Source organism: Sphaerodactylus townsendi, linkage group LG02, assembly GCF_021028975.2.
Source record: "Sphaerodactylus townsendi isolate TG3544 linkage group LG02, MPM_Stown_v2.3, whole genome shotgun sequence".
NCBI lineage: Eukaryota > Metazoa > Chordata > Lepidosauria > Squamata > Sphaerodactylidae > Sphaerodactylus > Sphaerodactylus townsendi.
Window position 1 is genome coordinate 155,054,414 of NC_059426.1, and position 16,787 is coordinate 155,071,200.

Sequence of the window (16,787 nt, forward strand, 5' to 3'; positions counted from 1 at the left end):
GTGGGTCATCTAATGAAACTGATGGAAAATAGATTTGGATGGACAAAAGGAAGTACTTCTTTACTCAATGAGTCTTGAAATTTGCTGTTTGAGTTCAGTTAGCACCTTAGACACCAACAAGATTTTGGGGGTATAAACTCTGGAAAGTCAAACTCCCTTTGACTCATGCTTACCATCATGGCTACCCTCTAATTAAATACAGAGGTTGTTGTCAGAAGATGAGTCTGTAAGGAGAGTGAACAAATTCAGGGTAGTTAAGTACCTCATTGGTTAGTAGCATCACAACCCCAGACTTGTCCAACAAATGAATTGGTATTTTGAAAGCAGAATTCTTCTTTATTGATTTCATGCATAGAAAAGTGGATGACTTTACTGTCAGAACTGAATACAATAAAACAGGAAAAACACGAAATCCCCCACAGTGACAACGTCATTTCCACACGCACACCCCATTCCACCTTTGGGCAGGAAGACACACTCTTAGACATTCCTGTGCCAACATTTTCACTATGCTATCTGCTATGATCCCAAGGTGTGTTTCCCTTTCAGTGTCAACCAGTTTAGAGCCCATCAATATATCCTTGAATATTACATTTTTTATTTTAGTGTGCATTTACCTAACACTTTAGCTTCTTTGATCGCACTGTTGCCTACTTATCCCATTTAGGGATATGCTCTTGGAGTTCTCCCAAGAATCTCACTTAGCCATGGTTTACACCATCCTAAACGATTTTGTGTCATCTGTAATCCTAGCCACTGTGTACTGCTTACCCCTAATTTCGGATCATTTATGAACAAACTGATTCACACCAAGCCCAATACCAGTCTTTGTGAGATTCAACTGCTCTTATTCAAATAGCCTATATTTTGTATCGCCTTGGATGCTTGGGGCATCCCCCTTTCATGTCAAGCACACAAACGTGTATTCCTAGCAAAATAAAATGAAGGGATTGCTGCTTGTGTGTGCTGGAGTCCTGAGTATGGGAAGTGCTACAACATGAGAATGGGGAGCTTCCCAAAAATTAAAAATGGAAAAGAGAATCAAATTCAGAGCTTGTTGTTGCTACAGGTGAGACGGGGGCTGCTAGCAGGGTCACACCCTCTGGAGAAGGTGTGAGATGGGGGTCCTTTCTCATACCCAGTTCAGAACAACTACCTCTGACACCATAATGTTTCAGAATGTTCTGTGCATACTGAAAGTGCCCCTGAGGCGATAAGCCAGACTGGACCCTCCTGGGGCCTTGTCTGCACTTCAGAAACTGTATGTTCTCAGCACATAGTTCTGTAGGGCACTTGTTCTTTCTGGTAGAACTTCAGAAAGGAGGCCCTTCCTGCTGTCTCCAGCTGGTGCAGAAAGATACACTCGTTTCTGATAGAGAAAGGCGGAGGTCTGTGTCTTACGCAGAGAAGCAAAGAGCATCTAAAATGGTAGCTCTTGGAACAATGGAAAAGGACCTAGGAAATACAGGAAGACTCTCAGGGAAATGCAAGGCTGCCTTTTGTCTACAACAAAGAAGGGGAAACCAACCAGAAAGGAGCAATTGTATGCTTCTGGGTTTTCATGGAAGATTTATTTGGCAGTTGGGTCAGTAACTCTTGCCATGAAGATGTAGTGCTGTAGTCGCTTATGACCAATGACCATTATGAATGATCTATTAAATTCGATTGTGGGAGGAGGAGGGAATCGCAAAGATTCAAACTCCATAACTGTGACTGCTGCTGCCTCGGTCCCTCCCTCATGAACATCCAGCACAGCCTTGTGAACAGCCTGCAGGGGGAAAAAATATTTTGTTTTATAAGTATGCAACACAGATAGACCTTGTTACATTTTTTTTATTCTTTCTAGGAAATAGGCAGCATGCATTGCTTCTTCAACTATGAGGGTACGATAACCTCTCTTCCACGGAAATATCAAGGAAAGTGGGCTGACCTGAATTAAGAGGGGAGAAGAGTACATGGTGCAGACTACATGCAGACGGAAAGAGAGAGCTGAGAAACCAGTGACAGTATTCTGTGAAGGTATTCACTGGTACTGAGTACCAGCACCTCTTCTTGGGAATCTTCTAAGTCCTGATTGTCATGTGCTCTTGTAACTCCCATGCCCAGAATGGGTTGAACCAGTAAGGGGGTGGAGACTCAGAGCAGCAGAAAGGCTGCAGAGCTCTTTGGAGAAGACAAGGCTACCAGACTCGGACCTTGGTTGTATAAGCCCTTGACACCTTGTTAAGGTAAACTGCAATATTGTTGGGAACTACTGGGAAGGTAGTTGTTGTTTTTGCTATGTTGTAAGTTTATTGGAGTTTATTGTTTCAGGGTTTCTTTTTGTGGTTGTAATGGGTGAGAGTTCTCCTGGAAACCTTCATCATGTTGCATCCTGTACATCAAGCCCTTGGAGTCTTCAGGAGCCAACCCACTTGCAAAGAAGAATTGGACTTGGCAGTATCAGTAGACTGTAACTAGAAGGACTTGAAATGCAACCTGAACAGGACCTTGAATTGTAATGTTAAATGTTGATGTTTAATGTTATTTGTAAAGAGAAGTAAACTGTTTTGTTTAAATTTGGTTCTTTGCAACTCCTTCCAAGTACTGCCCCACAGAACCCACAAGCTGAGGTTACACTCTCACTAATTTTCATGTGTTGACCCACCCCTATTTGCCATACAAAGAGGGACAGAAGTAGGTTGTGGCAGGCATGCTCAGAGCCTCTGAGGCAATTGTGGCAGGCCCTCAGCTGCCACAGCTGGGCAGGCACACAGATCTGGATGCCCCATGAGTCAAATTGCTGAGGGTGGTGGAGGTGGAGATGTGCCAACAGTTGCCTCTCTGGGCAGAGGCTGGCGGCAGGGAAATGCTCAGAAGAGGAGAAGGAGGAAGCAGTTTTCTTGCTACCCCTTCATCCCTGTTGTCCTCCCTTGTGAGGCAGGAGAAGCAAGATTTCTTTTTCCTCTAGTCAAGGTAAGCTTTTGAGCTCCTTCTCAAAGTACTGTAGAAAATTGCGTTGCTACGTTTTCATCCAGTTCCTGCTTCTATGCCTTTTAAAAGAAACTTGCTCTGATTTCCACATTGGCAGAAAAGGTGTTGCCTGACTTCTGAAGATCATCTTCCTGTAAGGGCAGGTTGCCTCCTCATCAGTTAGCAACAATCACAGTAAGTCAGCTACAGAAGAGTGTAGAGCACATTTGGAAAAGCGAGTCAAAATGAAAGCAAAATGTCCTCAGATCCACTGTCATCATAACTTTGAATTCACAGGTAGCGTTACTTTAACAACCCACAGCTCCTCTGTCTCAGACCACCACTCATACCCTTGAAATAATGATACGCATCTACTTTGCAGGTGATGAATCCAACCTCCAGGTGGGGCCAGGAGATCTAGAATTTAGCTAATCCATTAAGCTGGAGAAAATGGCTGCTTTGGAGGATGGACTGTGTGGCACTTTATCCTTCTGAAGTCCCCCTCCCAACCCTGTCTTCTCCAATGTCCACCCCCAAATCACCAGTAACTTCTGAACTTGGAGTTGGAAACCATATTTACATGACTGTTTAAGGATTACAGGTAATGGCTCGTATCCAACCATACCTTGAAGAAGACCAAAATGCAGCCATCTTCCTCTGTTGCCTACTGAGCTCTCTCAAATGTTGTTTCTGTGAAGCAATGGACTCTCAGGAATAGCTTGGTGGGGGTCTGCCTAGGTAGGGTAATTGGTGGAAATGAGCATGTCAGGGTCTTGAGGAAACCAATGGCTCCCCAATTCTGAGGGGGGCGGGGGGCGGGATTGAATCATACTTAACATCAATTCATCTAGGCAGCAACACACATGGGGCTTTTAAGGCAATGCCTGCTGGTCTGCTGTTTGGCAGTGAATTGGCTCTTGAGCAGCTCACTGATTGATAATCAGCTGGGAAAGAGCCTCAAGCTAGAGATGAAGAAACATGGGAAATGAGTCCCAGCTGAGATGTTGGAATGGTGGCAGCTTCTTATGCGCATTCCTCAGATCCCATGGGAGATGCAAGGGCTGATCTGAGCTGGGACAGACCCCGCATAAGGCAAAGGAGAGTACGCTGGCTCCTGTTCCTCTCTTTGAAAGGAGCAAAGGAAGGAGAGGGTGAAACAAAGAGAACCTTTTCATGCCACAAACTTATACTTATGAGTGTTTGTGTGCATCACTCAGCACTGTTGTTTGCATGTGGCTTAGGGAGGTGGTATTAGCTATAAATAAAATGGACTGTTGTAATTCAGATTGCTGGTGGAAGATCAGTTCCTTAACATTTCTCTGAATAAAAATGCCTCTGCAAGTAGCAAACAAACACAGAAAGATGCTGGCTCAGTTGGTATCCCCCTTGAAGGGAATTTTTCTCAAGGGAGCATTCATCCACAGGTTCTGCCACCTGAAAACTCAATATACTAACTGTCCATTTTGACACTGAAGGATTTTGTCACCTCATTCTACAGCATGGGTAGAAAAATAATCTCTGCTGCTGTGTTTGGGTGCCACAAAAGTCTTAAGGGTGCCCAGCAATTCAATTTGTAGTGGGGCTAATAAGCAGATTTTTGTAATGGGCAGCTGGTAGCAAACCTTCAGTCCTTTCCTCAGGATTGAAAAGCATCCTGCAACAGGTAGGAATGGTCAGACTGAGCTTTAACTGCTGCACTGTAGTTAGACTGCATGGGACTACCTGTAGCAAGTGTGGAAAAGTTGTGTCAAATATTCCAGATAGAATCTAGTCAAGACAAGTACAACATACTGATTCATTCTGGCTTTAACCTCTCCTTCTAAAATGTCATTGCTTTTGTCTAATCAGCTATTTCCATTAGATGCTGAGGGTTAGTTTGTCATTTGTTATAGAAAAACCCCTGAATATTTTCCATGAAACATTAAAAACCATCATTTAAAGAGAAAAGATACAGCAAATTCAGTTTCAAACCATTCACATACTTACTTTGGAAACCTTCACGTTGGGTTTGCCAGTAATCCCAGACAGATCAGCATCATCATTGAAGACATTCTTCACACCCTGTTTCTGCAATAAATCTTTGACATCATAGGATCCAGAAATGGAAAATTTTGGAATATGCAAATGTATTTCACTAGTTCATAGCGAGCAAAGGGAAAAGCACAAAAAAGGATGTTCAGGATCAAATATTTCAATTGTCTGAGACGCACACAATTAAAAAGAGCATAATTTAGAACTTTTATTCTCGTGATTTGGTTGTGCCCAGTGTATTCTGGTTTCTTTGATGGCTTATTGTTTATTTTCTGCTTTTAATATGAGACTCATTTGAGGAACAATGTTGTGTAGCAATATTGATCATATCTTCTTTTTTAAATGTTATTTATCAATCACCAACAGTAGAACAAGATTAGATCTCCTATAATATATTCAGTAAGACAATGAGCATAAGCACCAAAATACAGCACCAAAATCAGTGAAAATAGTAAACTGTGAATGTTGATTTGGATGTGGGGTTGAGGAGACTATCGCTCTCTGTGATAGCAGAGAGACCCAGCTGGGGGTTTATCAGGTTTGAGAAGGCTCTCAAGCCTGATTGTCATCTCCAGGTCAAGGGGATAGACTCTAGATTATGGACTACAATTCCCATCAGCCCCTGCCAGCATGGCCAATTGGCCATGCTGGCAGGGGCTGATGGGAATTGTAGTCCATAACATCTGGAGTGCCAAAGGTTCGCCACCACGGATCTAGATCAACCACATATCTCTTAAAGGCTTCCTTGAGAAAAGGGAGTATCAGAGGATGCTTTTTCTGCCCTGGAGTGAAACCTGGGAGTGGGACCACCATCTTAGCTAAACCCAACTGTGAAACTTGAAAGGAATTAAGCTGTTTCAAATCAGATTTCTGATACCTATATTAATCATATGAGAATTTACAAAAAGGTGCTATCTCAGAATTGGAAAAGACAAGAAGTATAAAGACTGGCTATCTGATGGACTTAACGAAATAAAGACATAAGGATCCTGCAATAACTGTGGCTGATTCCGCACGGGCCAAAAACAGCAGTGTGAAAACAGTGTGAAAACAGTATAAACCCTTTTACATCGTTTTAAATCCTTTTACACCATTTTCACACCGTTTTCACACTGCTGTTTTTGGCCCATGAGGCATCAGCCTTGTGGCTGATTCCGCACGGGCCAAAAACAGCAGTGTGAAAACAGTGTGAAAACAGTATAAACCCTTTTACATCGTTTTAAATCCTTTTACACCATTTTCACACCGTTTTCACACTGCTGTTTTTGGCCCATGCGGAATCAGCCTGTGATTTTTTAAAAATTCAAAATAAGCCAAGGGTCTTAATATAAAGTTTGGAAACAAAAAGACTCTTGAAGGTTTGCTTAATTTTACTTGAACATAAAGTGGAGAGATTAAAATAAGAAGATAAATGTATATTGAAACTTACAAGATTTGTAGGATTTGATTGGTCATCAGATCAAAATATTTATGTAAGGAAGAGATCACAAGCTGTGAGAAACTGAGGCCGCTTCCGCACACGCAAAATAATGCATTTTCAAACCACTCTCACAACTGTTTGCAAGTGGATTTTGCTATTCCGCACAGCTTCAAAGAGCACTGAAAGCAGTTTGAAAGTGCATTATTCTGCATGTGCGGAATGAGCCTGAGTGAGGAATGCTGGATCTGGTGTTTGTCATGTCATAAATCTGAGTCACTTCAAGAAAGGAGGGAGAGAAGAACTCAGAGTAAAGGAAGAAGTTCTTTATCCTTAAAAAAATGTAAAATCCTCATGACAACAAGAAGGCGAATAGAGAAGTGAAGTGTTTGTGATCATGGAAAATACCGTGGTGGGAAATATATTTTGTTTTGAGAAAGTGCTGTTTGTGAGTTTTAAAGTATGGCAAGCAAGCAAGACTCTACCAAAGGAAAACCAAGGAAAGACTCTGTAAGTCAAGTATTGAAGCCCAACAAGCAGAAAAATGGGGAGCAAAACCCTGATAAAATAGGTAATGCAGATTTAATGAATATGCTTAAGAAATTGCATGATATATTAGAAGTAAACACAGCAACTCTCAAGGAAGTAAACAAAAAAGTAAATTTAACTGGTGTCACCACAAAGAACCTTAACAGAGGTTGTAAGACGAATAAAAAATAGATTAGATGGTTCTGCATCTGGAAGAGGAGAATGAAAGACTCCAAGATCACATTGTTATGCTGGAATACAGACAAAGAGAAAATCCTTTACATTTTAGATCAATCCCAGAAGTGGAGGAATAGGATATTAAACAGTTCCTTACCATAAAGCTGGCACAGCTCGTACATGTAAAACCTGAGATAATGGAAGGGGAAACTGATCAAATCTTTTGCATAAATTCAGCTGCGCTAAAGGAGATTACAAGAGATTGCCTTATGAAGTTTAAGGCCAGCTCTATCAATCCAGCTCTATCAGATACTACAGGCCCACTTTGCAATCAGTCTGATAATTGAGGGAACAAAGATCATAATTCTAATCTGGAGGAACCGGATTTGATTCCCAGCTCTGCCACATGAGCTGTTGAGGTTTATCTGCAGAATTCAGATTAGCCTGTGCACCCCAACACATGCCAGCTGGGTGACCTTGGGCTAGTCACAGTTCTTTTGAGCTCTCTCAGCCCCACCTCCCTAATAGGGTGTTTGTTGTGAGGGGGGAAGGGCAAGGAGATTTTAAGCCCCTTTGAGTCTCCTACAGGAGAAAAAGGGGGGATATAAATCCAACTCTTCTTCTTCTTCTTCTTCTTCTTCTTCTTCCTCTTCCTCTTCCTCTTCCTCTTCCTCTTCCTCCCCACTGCTGGGACAGAGAACTACTGAACTACTGAAAAGGGAGATGTTCTTCTTCTTCAATTTCAAAGGCAAAAAAATAAAAATTTTGAAAACTGTGAGGCACACTCCACCAAAAACAGCGCCTGTGGAAGGTTGAAAACACTGTTCCAAGTGTGCTGGTTGCATGGCTGCCACCTCTGTATCGAGGTAGCGCCATGCTTCCCCCCTGCAATCGGCAGGGCAACGCTATTTTCCTGCCTCACTCAATGACCGAGGCATTTGGGAAACAATGTTTCCCTCCCAGCACCGTGCAAACTAGAATATTCTTGTGAACATATTATACTGCTAGAGATTTCAATGGAGTAACCTCCATTGTGATTAGACAGGAAATAGTGATTAGACAGGAAATAGGATATATATATATATATAAACATAATATAAAAGTATATCAGTATCACTATGTGGGTGTAAGGTGTAGTGCATCGTCAGAAGCTTCCCAGTATTACTTGCAGGCTTATGACAATGCACCAGTGGTGTATCTGCCAGGGGACAGGTCATGTGGTCATGTGGGGGGCACAAAATTGGCCCCCCACATAACTAGGTCCAGTGCAAAGACAACGAGGCAGCAGGAAGTCCTGCTGCTTCATTGTCTTTGGGCTCCCTCGACCCCGCCCACATTATCATTGATGTGGGTGGGGCCAAGGATGTCTGAGGACACTGCCCCTTCCCGAACTCCCTAGAACAGGGGTCTGCAACCTGTGGCTCTCCAGATGTTCATGGACTACAAATCCCATCAGCCCCTGCAAGCATGGCCAATTGGAGAGCCACAGGTTGCAGACCTGTGCCCTAGAACCAGGCAGCTGGCAGCTCAGCTTCTGCCTCCCCTCCATGAGGTGCTTTTATTAGCACTGAGGCCAGGGGCAGGGCTTGGGGGGCAAGGCCATACACCTGAGGTGTGGTGGGGGCATGGCCACACCCCTGGGGGTGTAGAATTGCTTGTCCCCACCCCCTGCCTGAGCCCCATCCCCTGTTTATTAAAGCATCTCTTGGAGGACAGAAGATGGCAGTCTCTTCTGCTCTCCCCAGAGATGAGGGCAGAAGCCGGGCTGCTGGCTGCCGGGCTCCAGGAGCCTGGGGGAGGAGCAGGGGCAGAACACCATCCCTAGTCACATTGGGGGGAGGCACCATTTTCCATGATACACCTCTGCAATGCACTATGCCTTACACCCATGTAATGATATTGATAGACTATACCTTCTCCAGAGATTTGGTGGCAGAGGGATACTGCAAGTAAAGCAAACCGTGGAGGAGGAGAAACATATGCTAGCCCAGCAGTTCTCAACCTGTGGGTCGTGACCCCTTTGGGGGTCGAACGACCCTTTCACAGGGTTCGCCTAGGACTCTCTGCATCAGTGTTCTCCATCTCTAAAATAGATAAATGTTAGGGTTGGGGGGTCACCACAAAGCGAGGAACTGTATTAAAGGGTTGCAGCATTAGGAAGGTTGAGAACCACTGTGCTGGCCAATTATGTGAAAGAAAGTCATGAACAGACATTGACTGAAATGAAGAACAGGCATTTACTGAAAGCCCAGATAACCAAACAGAAGTACAGGGAAAAATGTGATTAAAACAAGGACTGAAAGCTGGCACAACAAAGCATGAACATTGTGCAAAGAAAGTTACAGGGGACTAGGCAACCGTATCTGTTGATTTATTTTTTAGTGAAAGAGAGGACCTGAGAGATGAAATGGCCTTGGTTGTCCATATATTTGAAAAGAGGCAAAAAGGTTAGCAATATGTAATGGCCTGACCTCTTTATAACTCTGAACTCTAGAGGGGTTTTAGAAAGTGGTAGGCACTCTGTGTATGTGAGAAAAAGGTGTGTCATGGACATTTTGTTCCTTAAAGCATCCAGGTATCCAGTTTTCAACTGGACAGTCCAATATTTTGCCTTTCTGTCCAGTAAATAAACTGAATTTTTTTGCACATGTTAATGTTCAGTATTTTATACTGACTAGTGGGGCCTGGCCACGCGTTGCTGTGGCAATTGTCCTTCTCATCACAGTCCGCAACCCACACAGATGTCCATGCAGGTCCAATGATCCCCAGCATAGCCTTTTGGGAGCAGTAGTGGCATAGTGGCTATGAGCAGGTGCACTCTGATCTGGAGGAACTGGGTTTGATTTCCAGCTCTGCAGCTTGAGCTGTGGAGGCTCATCTGGGGAATTCATATTAGCCTGTGCACTCCCACACACACCAGCTGTGTGACCTTGGGATAGTCACAGATTTTCGGAGCTCTCTCAGCCCCACCCACACCTCACAGGGTGTTTGTTGTGAGGGGTGAAGGGCAAGGAGGTTGTAAGCCCCTTTCAGTGTCCTACAGGAGAGAAAGGGGGGATATCAATCCAAACTCCTCCTCCTCCTCCTCCTTTTCCTCCTCCTCCTCTTCCTCTTCCTCTTCTTCTCTTTTTGGGGGGGTGGTCAAATGGAATCCCTCTTTCCCTTTCTCAATTCACATTATTATATGGTGCTGTTCCTTGGTTTTAGTATAAGGTGTATCCCTTTCCATTCCAACAACGGAACTGTCCAGGAGTGCGAATCCCGCTGTCCATGAGGCTGGTTGACACGCACAGTCCTGGCTTGGGTAAGGCAGAACTGGGGCAAGGAGGCTATCCCAGTCAGGCAGCAGAGGCAGTGTGGTGAGGCGATCAGATCGAGGCCATCTCCCTGGGTTTTTAAAAGGCCACGTGCAAAAGAAGCAGAGGCAGTAGTGTTGGTTCGCCGCCCCCCCCGCCCCCGTGGATTTTCTTAGAAGAAAAAGGCAAACTCCAGCTTCCTTTTAGTAAAAGAGAGCTGTGGCGAATATGGGTGAAGAAGTGGGTAAGTGGTGGTTGGATGTGAGGGAGGGCAGAGTGAGGTGTGTGAGGATGAGCTGGATGTGGATGAGAGTATGTGTGTTGTGTGGTAGTAGTGGGTGAGGCACAGAGAGTGAAAGTTACCTGCATGTGTGTGTGTGGGGGAACCCCACCTGACGTCTCACACGGCAAAGTGTGTATGTGTTTCTTGTGGTGAAATGGGTAAGGAACAGTAGCAGCAAATCAATTGCAGAGGCCAGCAGTACATGCTCATGCAAACACGCAGCCTGATACTGTGCGATGTCAGTGATGTGTGTGCCCGCATTCCTTGGGGGGAGGATTGGAAAGGCACCCCTCCCCCACATCTAGGCTGGCTGGTCATGATCCTTTACCTGGGAGTAAGTTTGGTTGGTGGCAATGGGTGTCGCTTCTGAGGAAACCCTCTGAGGGGCGCGACGCAGCCATTCAAAGTATGTTACAGTTGCTGTAATTGAGCTTCTTACTCCTGAGTAATGCGTAGCCTGGTTTTCTTAACTGTAACACTGCAGTATTCAGGGAATCTTAGGGTGCCCATGGGCGTCTCCCTCCCAACCCTTGCATGTCGCCCCTCACTCTCTTCCCTCCCTCACTTCTCTCCCCTTGCATGCCACCCCTCCCCCTCCTTCCCTTCCCTTTCCCTCCGCTAGGGTGGGTGGGTCATATCAAGATGCTGGGCCCCTGCCTCCCCCCCCTTGCATGCCACCCTCTCACTGTCTCCCCTCTCTCTCTCACTCCTCTCTTCCCTTGCATGCCTCCTGCACCTCCATCACTTTCTCCTCTCCCTCTCCTCTCTTCCCCTTGCATGCCACCTCTCCCTCTCCCTTCCTTCTCTCTCCCCCATGTGTATGTGTGTGTATGTGTTTCACTTCCACTCGAGTTACTGCCTATGTACTGTTTTCACTGCTCATATCTGGCCATCTGAGCGAACATTCTAAAAGCTAAGCACCTAACATCTCTCAAGGGTGACAGTTACACACAGGCAGCTGCATGTCCTTCACAAGGGAGCGCCAGGAAAAAGGCGTTTTACCTGGGCCAGGTGTGAAATTTCAGGTATGTGAACATCTAAAAACACTCTCGCCTAGCTGACTATAGTGGCTGGGAATTTTCAGAGGAATTGACCCAGCAGTTACTAAGGTATACTGTCATCAACAAAAACACTGTTAGCTTTTTATATATATAGAAGATTAAGCTAGCAGTCTCTGTGGCCAAGGTCCACGTATGTGTACTTTCTTTCCTCTGTACCTTCAGAAAGTGGTAGCACCCTCCCTGTCCACTTGCACTCCATTGAAGCAGCAAGCAACGAAAGATCTAGTGTGGTTTTAAAACAAATGCTTTTACTTATCCTGTACTGACGTATTAACCAATACTGCAGCCCTCCTTAAAATAGCACACAAAAGAAACTTACTTCATTTTGACAGATGTCATCCATTTTTGAAAAACTTGTCTTGACAAAGCATTCTCCACAGCCTTCAGTTTTCCCTGGTCCGGCAGAATAAACCATGCTGTGTAATCTTCGTTGTAAGGAACTCTGACCACCCAACAAGACAAGTCTTCATCTTGAAGAAAATCATAGTCACCTTTTCGGTACATCATGTTGACCTTCACTGTTGTGGTTGCATCAACAAAGAAATCTGTTTCTGTGGTCAATTCAAAGCTAAAAGGATTTCTCCAACATGCTAAGGGGAAGAAGAAAAGTTCATTAAATATGGTAAATGCTGATTCACATATATGCACATTATTGTAGATTAGCTGTCTGCTTAATTGTAGCAACACTAAACGCAAGAGCCCAGGAATTCTATTCTTAAGGTCTTATGTCAAAGTAAAGGTTTTGTGTAAGCTAGCTGGGAAACAGAACATGAGATGGCAATCCGCCCCCCCCCCCCTCACAACACCCGAAACTACTAGGCAAAGGAGTGGGATGCTTGAGGACACGTGCACATTGACTCAACTTTCCATCCAAAAGAAAAGGTTTGTCTCCAGTTTGTCTGCTCATCAATATCTGAAGCCTTCCTATAGCCTAAGGAGCTTTCATTACCAGAGGAAGGCTTTAAAGACTGGAGAAGGAAGTTGTAAGACACAAGTCACACCTAGAACTCTCAACAGTTCTCAGTTATGATGCTGAAATTCTGCCATCAATACTTATTACCAATCACCTTTATTTACCTTTAAAGAAGATATAGTTTAGAAGAACCATTGCAGTGCTTTCATCTAGTCCTTGGATTGCTTGAGGGATTTTCCCATTCGTTTTGTTCTTTACATAATCGTTTATCTTGTTTTCTGCTGCTGTGGTATTCCTGAAGCAAGTTGGAAGGCAATCCGCTTCATACAGGGTTTTGACATTGTTCAGAAATTTGGGATCCAATTTCCATGACTCTTCTATGAACAAAGCGTTCCCAATATCCATCTTTGTGATATTATTGGGTTGGTTAAGTGTGTGGATGACTTGGTTAAATGCTCCATGGATCTCATTCTCTTCAGCATCTGAGAGGTCGAAAGCAAGTCCATTGAAAAGCTGACGATGGGTTTCATTTTTAGCTCCAAGCATCAGCATAGCAAAGGCTGTGGAGATGCTCAAAGGAGAGAAAATGACATTTTGGGGAGATGGATCTGAAGCGATGAGTTTGTATAATCTGAATGCATATTCTGCATTTGGTATGACTATCTTTTTGAAGCTAGTTGTTTCGGTTTCCTGTCTTTCTGCTGGAGGCTGATGCTGAGGTTCAGGTGGGTTTTTATCTCCACTCTGCTCCTGTTCCTCATGATGTCCTGGGAGCTGATGACAAAGGCCTTGAAGACCAGTTAACAGTAAGAAGCAGAGGATGAACTTCATTGGAACTGGTGGTGAAGTGACAATCAGTAAATTTCAGTTAACTGTATACTGCAAAGAAATTTTGTTATAAAAATATCTAAAATGTTATTTGAGTTTGTCAGGGCAATTGTATCTATGTGATTGAAATGCATTCCTACCTCAATGTAACTGCTTAAAGCTACAAATCAATGCTGCTAAAAGATATATGTAAGCAGCCTGCTATCTGTAAGCACTGCCTCTGTGGCATTCTTTGCTTGATCCTCACTTTATGGTTTCACATGTTTTGTAGATAACTAGGTTTCCCTCTGACACCCTGGTCCCATGAGAGACAGAGTTTCATCCGTTGTCTTGTGGGGGCAGGAAGCCAGGTGGCTTTCTCTTACTATCTGCCAGTGACCTTGAGGTGCCTTAGCTCCAGGGACTGTTTTTCACAAATTCTTGCAGTGGGGTAAAGGGCATGGTAAAGGCCAGGTTTGTCAGAACTGACTTTGCTAAGCTTTGATGCTTCATTGCCTCATCAATAAATGCTACTGATCAACAACACAGAGTCCATTTATTGGCTTAAGGTTTGATACCCAACAGAGTTTTATTTTTGAAAGTATCAAAACATTCTGAATCCAAATTTGGAAGTCTACCATTTACTCTAGATAATTAGTTTACTTTTTTCAACAAAAGAATGTTAGATAACATTTGAAAAATTAAAAGAATAGAAATGTTTTATAATAATGCTGAGGTTATTTGCAGAGCATTCCTTTGGAAATTCAGTGTTCTTTTCTTTCAGAAGTTTGTGCCTGATGAACACAACATAGAATCATTTAATTCTGCCACTGTTTTAAATGGGATCTGAATCATCTCATGTGGGGTGAATTTTAGGTACTCAGTCCTACATTCAACTGAAAAAGATATACTCTGAAGACAGAAATGACTGTTTTGGATAAGAATGTCTTGATTTTCTGCACAGCAGAAAGAAATCCAATTGTTTGACTTGGCTAAATGATTTTATGGTATAATTTTAATATTGTTCTCAAATGTCCTATGTTGTCCCACCTTTTGGATCACCTACAGTTTGGTAATGAAGTTCTTTACTCAATATGGGAGAGATTTCTGTGCCACCCTGCTTTGAAATATTTTATCCCCAAACTTTGATGAATACATAATAAAACAATGCATTCCACCTAAGAAATAAATTCAGCTTTATATTTAGATGGATCTAGTTTTAATCATCAAAGCCTACAGGCACACATGAAGTATTTTGCAGAAAGCATGGCATATCAAGAAGTGGGGATCCTGGTAGATCAAACTTTAGAACAATGTAGATCATACTCACAGTTTTCTGCAGGAACGTGTCACATTTACCTGTTCTATGATAGTCCTTCCTTACTCACTTATCCAGCTTATTTATAAAATGGTCAGTGTTGTTTGTTAACTATTAAGTTGAGCAAATATTGGTCATTTATCAGAGTCCAATGTATTACTGACTGAATGTTTAGCTAATCTCGACTGCAGGCTGGGATGTTCTTAACAACTATCTCTGAAACTCTTAAAAAGGATATCAGAGAACAACACAGCTGTCAGACAAAAATACTCATATTTTATACTTTATGGGATACTTTATACTTTAGTGTTATGGGAGTATATTCAGTTGATGGGATGTCATACCCCTTAAAAATGCCTACGAATTGGAATGGACTCCTTATACTTTGCAGAACATCTACAACAGCACCCACTCCGTGAGGGAAGACAGAGGCCCCAAAAGGGAGGGAACTGTATTGCTGTGGGTGGTTATTTTTATAGTTTACTTTGGCATAGGCACTGCTCTCACTCATGCACACAGACACAGGGGTGTAACGAGGCAAACTGGAGCCCTGGGCAAAACCTGAGTTGGATGCCCTCCCCCATGGGCGGCCATCCCACCATGACCAAACATTTTTTTGCACCAGGTCATTGGTGCCTGCAGGGGGTGAATCCTTAGACATTTCAGTGTGTCATCAGGAGACTGTCCTTATGCTACCCCCCAAGTTTGGTGCAGTTTGGTTCAGTAAGGACAAAGTTATGGACCCAACAACAACAACCTTTATTAGGCATTTAAAATAGGCTCTAGAGCATTACCAGACATTTATGAAGTACAAATCAGGAGTACATTCAAAACGCAGAAAGACTGTATATAGCAGTATACATGAGTTATGGACCCCCCAAAGGGTAGCCCCCATCTCCTTAGCTCCCAATGGAAAGAATGGGGGATGGGGGCACCCCCTTTGAGGGTCCATAACGTTGGGCCCCCTGACCCAAACTGCACCAAGCTTGAGAGGCTCCATCAGGACCGTCTCCAGATGATACCCTGAAACTTTGGTGCCGATACATCAAAAAATGCGCCCCCTGCAGGAACATCCCAGAAATTTGCCCAAGAATCTTTGTTCTGCATTGAGTTTTCTGCATTGCTGTCAATGGGGGTTGCAGGCTGCAGGGGGCACATTTCTGAAGGCACAGTCTCAAAACTTTCAGGGTCTCATCAGGAGACTTCCCTAATGATACACCCCAGGTTTGGTGCAGTTTGGTTCAGGGAGGCCAAAGTTATGGACCCTCAAAGGTGTAGCCCCCCATCTCCTATTAGCTCCCATTGGAAACAATGGGGGATGGGGCACCCCCTTTATGGACTCCCTGAACCAAACTGCACCAAACTTGGGGGGTAGCATAAGGACAGACTCCTGATGATACGCCAATATTTTGGTGCTGCTAGCCTAAAAACTGCGCCCCCTTCAGGCCAAAAACATAAAACCACTAAAAATACCCCAAAACGAACCCTGCATTATTGGTGCCCCCCACAAGATGATGCCTTGGGCAATTGCCTACCTTGCCCAATTGGCATTACGCCCTGGCTGTAACCAGAAATCCTGTCAGGGAAAACTAATCTATAAAGGCTGCCACCAGAAACTGTGGTCTACATATCTTAGAGAGGCATTTGAAAGATATAACAATACTAGATTTTATTTTGCAAACTTCTCTTCTCAGGTTGTTGTTTCAGAGAAGCATTTAAGCATTACTTTGGGCAGATACTTCTGAAAGGTTACAGAGCAAAATGCAGGTTCTTTTGAAATGGCTGTTTCAGTCACTTCACTTAAAGATCGATGTTACAGTTTACAGATTAATTCACATATAGCTTCACACACACTCACAGGTGTCTCAGGATAGGGTAAACTTTTACCAAGGTCATAGGTAAGAGGGTGGGTTCCTGGGTTCAACTCCCCCCCCCCCTGTTATATGTCCGAAGCTCTGCCGCCTTGTTTGTGGTTTTTTGTATTTTTAGTGTTTTTCAGTTTTT

The 16,787-nt window shown here is 43.7% G+C and overlaps 1 protein-coding gene across 1 annotated transcript; it reads right to left on the reverse strand.

Annotated features, from left to right (window-relative positions):
- Positions 1-315: 315 nt before the first annotated feature.
- Positions 316-14,843, reverse strand: LOC125426676 (alpha-1-antitrypsin-like). The gene is made up of 5 exons (XM_048485276.1): positions 14,796-14,843; positions 12,823-13,494; positions 12,065-12,335; positions 4,939-5,086; positions 316-1,768 (listed from the first exon to the last, which is right to left on the reverse strand). The coding sequence occupies exons 2-5, from the start codon at positions 13,487-13,489 to the stop codon at positions 1,571-1,573; spliced, it is 1,284 nt and encodes a 427-aa protein (XP_048341233.1). The 5' UTR covers positions 13,490-13,494; positions 14,796-14,843; the 3' UTR covers positions 316-1,570.
- Between the last annotated feature and the right edge of the window lie 1,944 nt (positions 14,844-16,787).

Coding starts and splice junctions, on each gene's coding strand:
- LOC125426676 (XM_048485276.1), bottom strand. CDS start 13,489: ATGAAGTTCATCCTCTGCTTCTTACTGTTAACTGGTCTTCAAGGCCTT. Junction 12,336..12,822: donor AAACTATATCTTCTTTAAAG/GTAAATAAAGGT, acceptor TCTTCCCCTTAG/CATGTTGGAGAAATCCTTTT. Junction 5,087..12,064: donor ATGACATCTGTCAAAATGAA/GTAAGTTTCTTT, acceptor GCTATGAACTAG/TGAAATACATTTGCATATTC.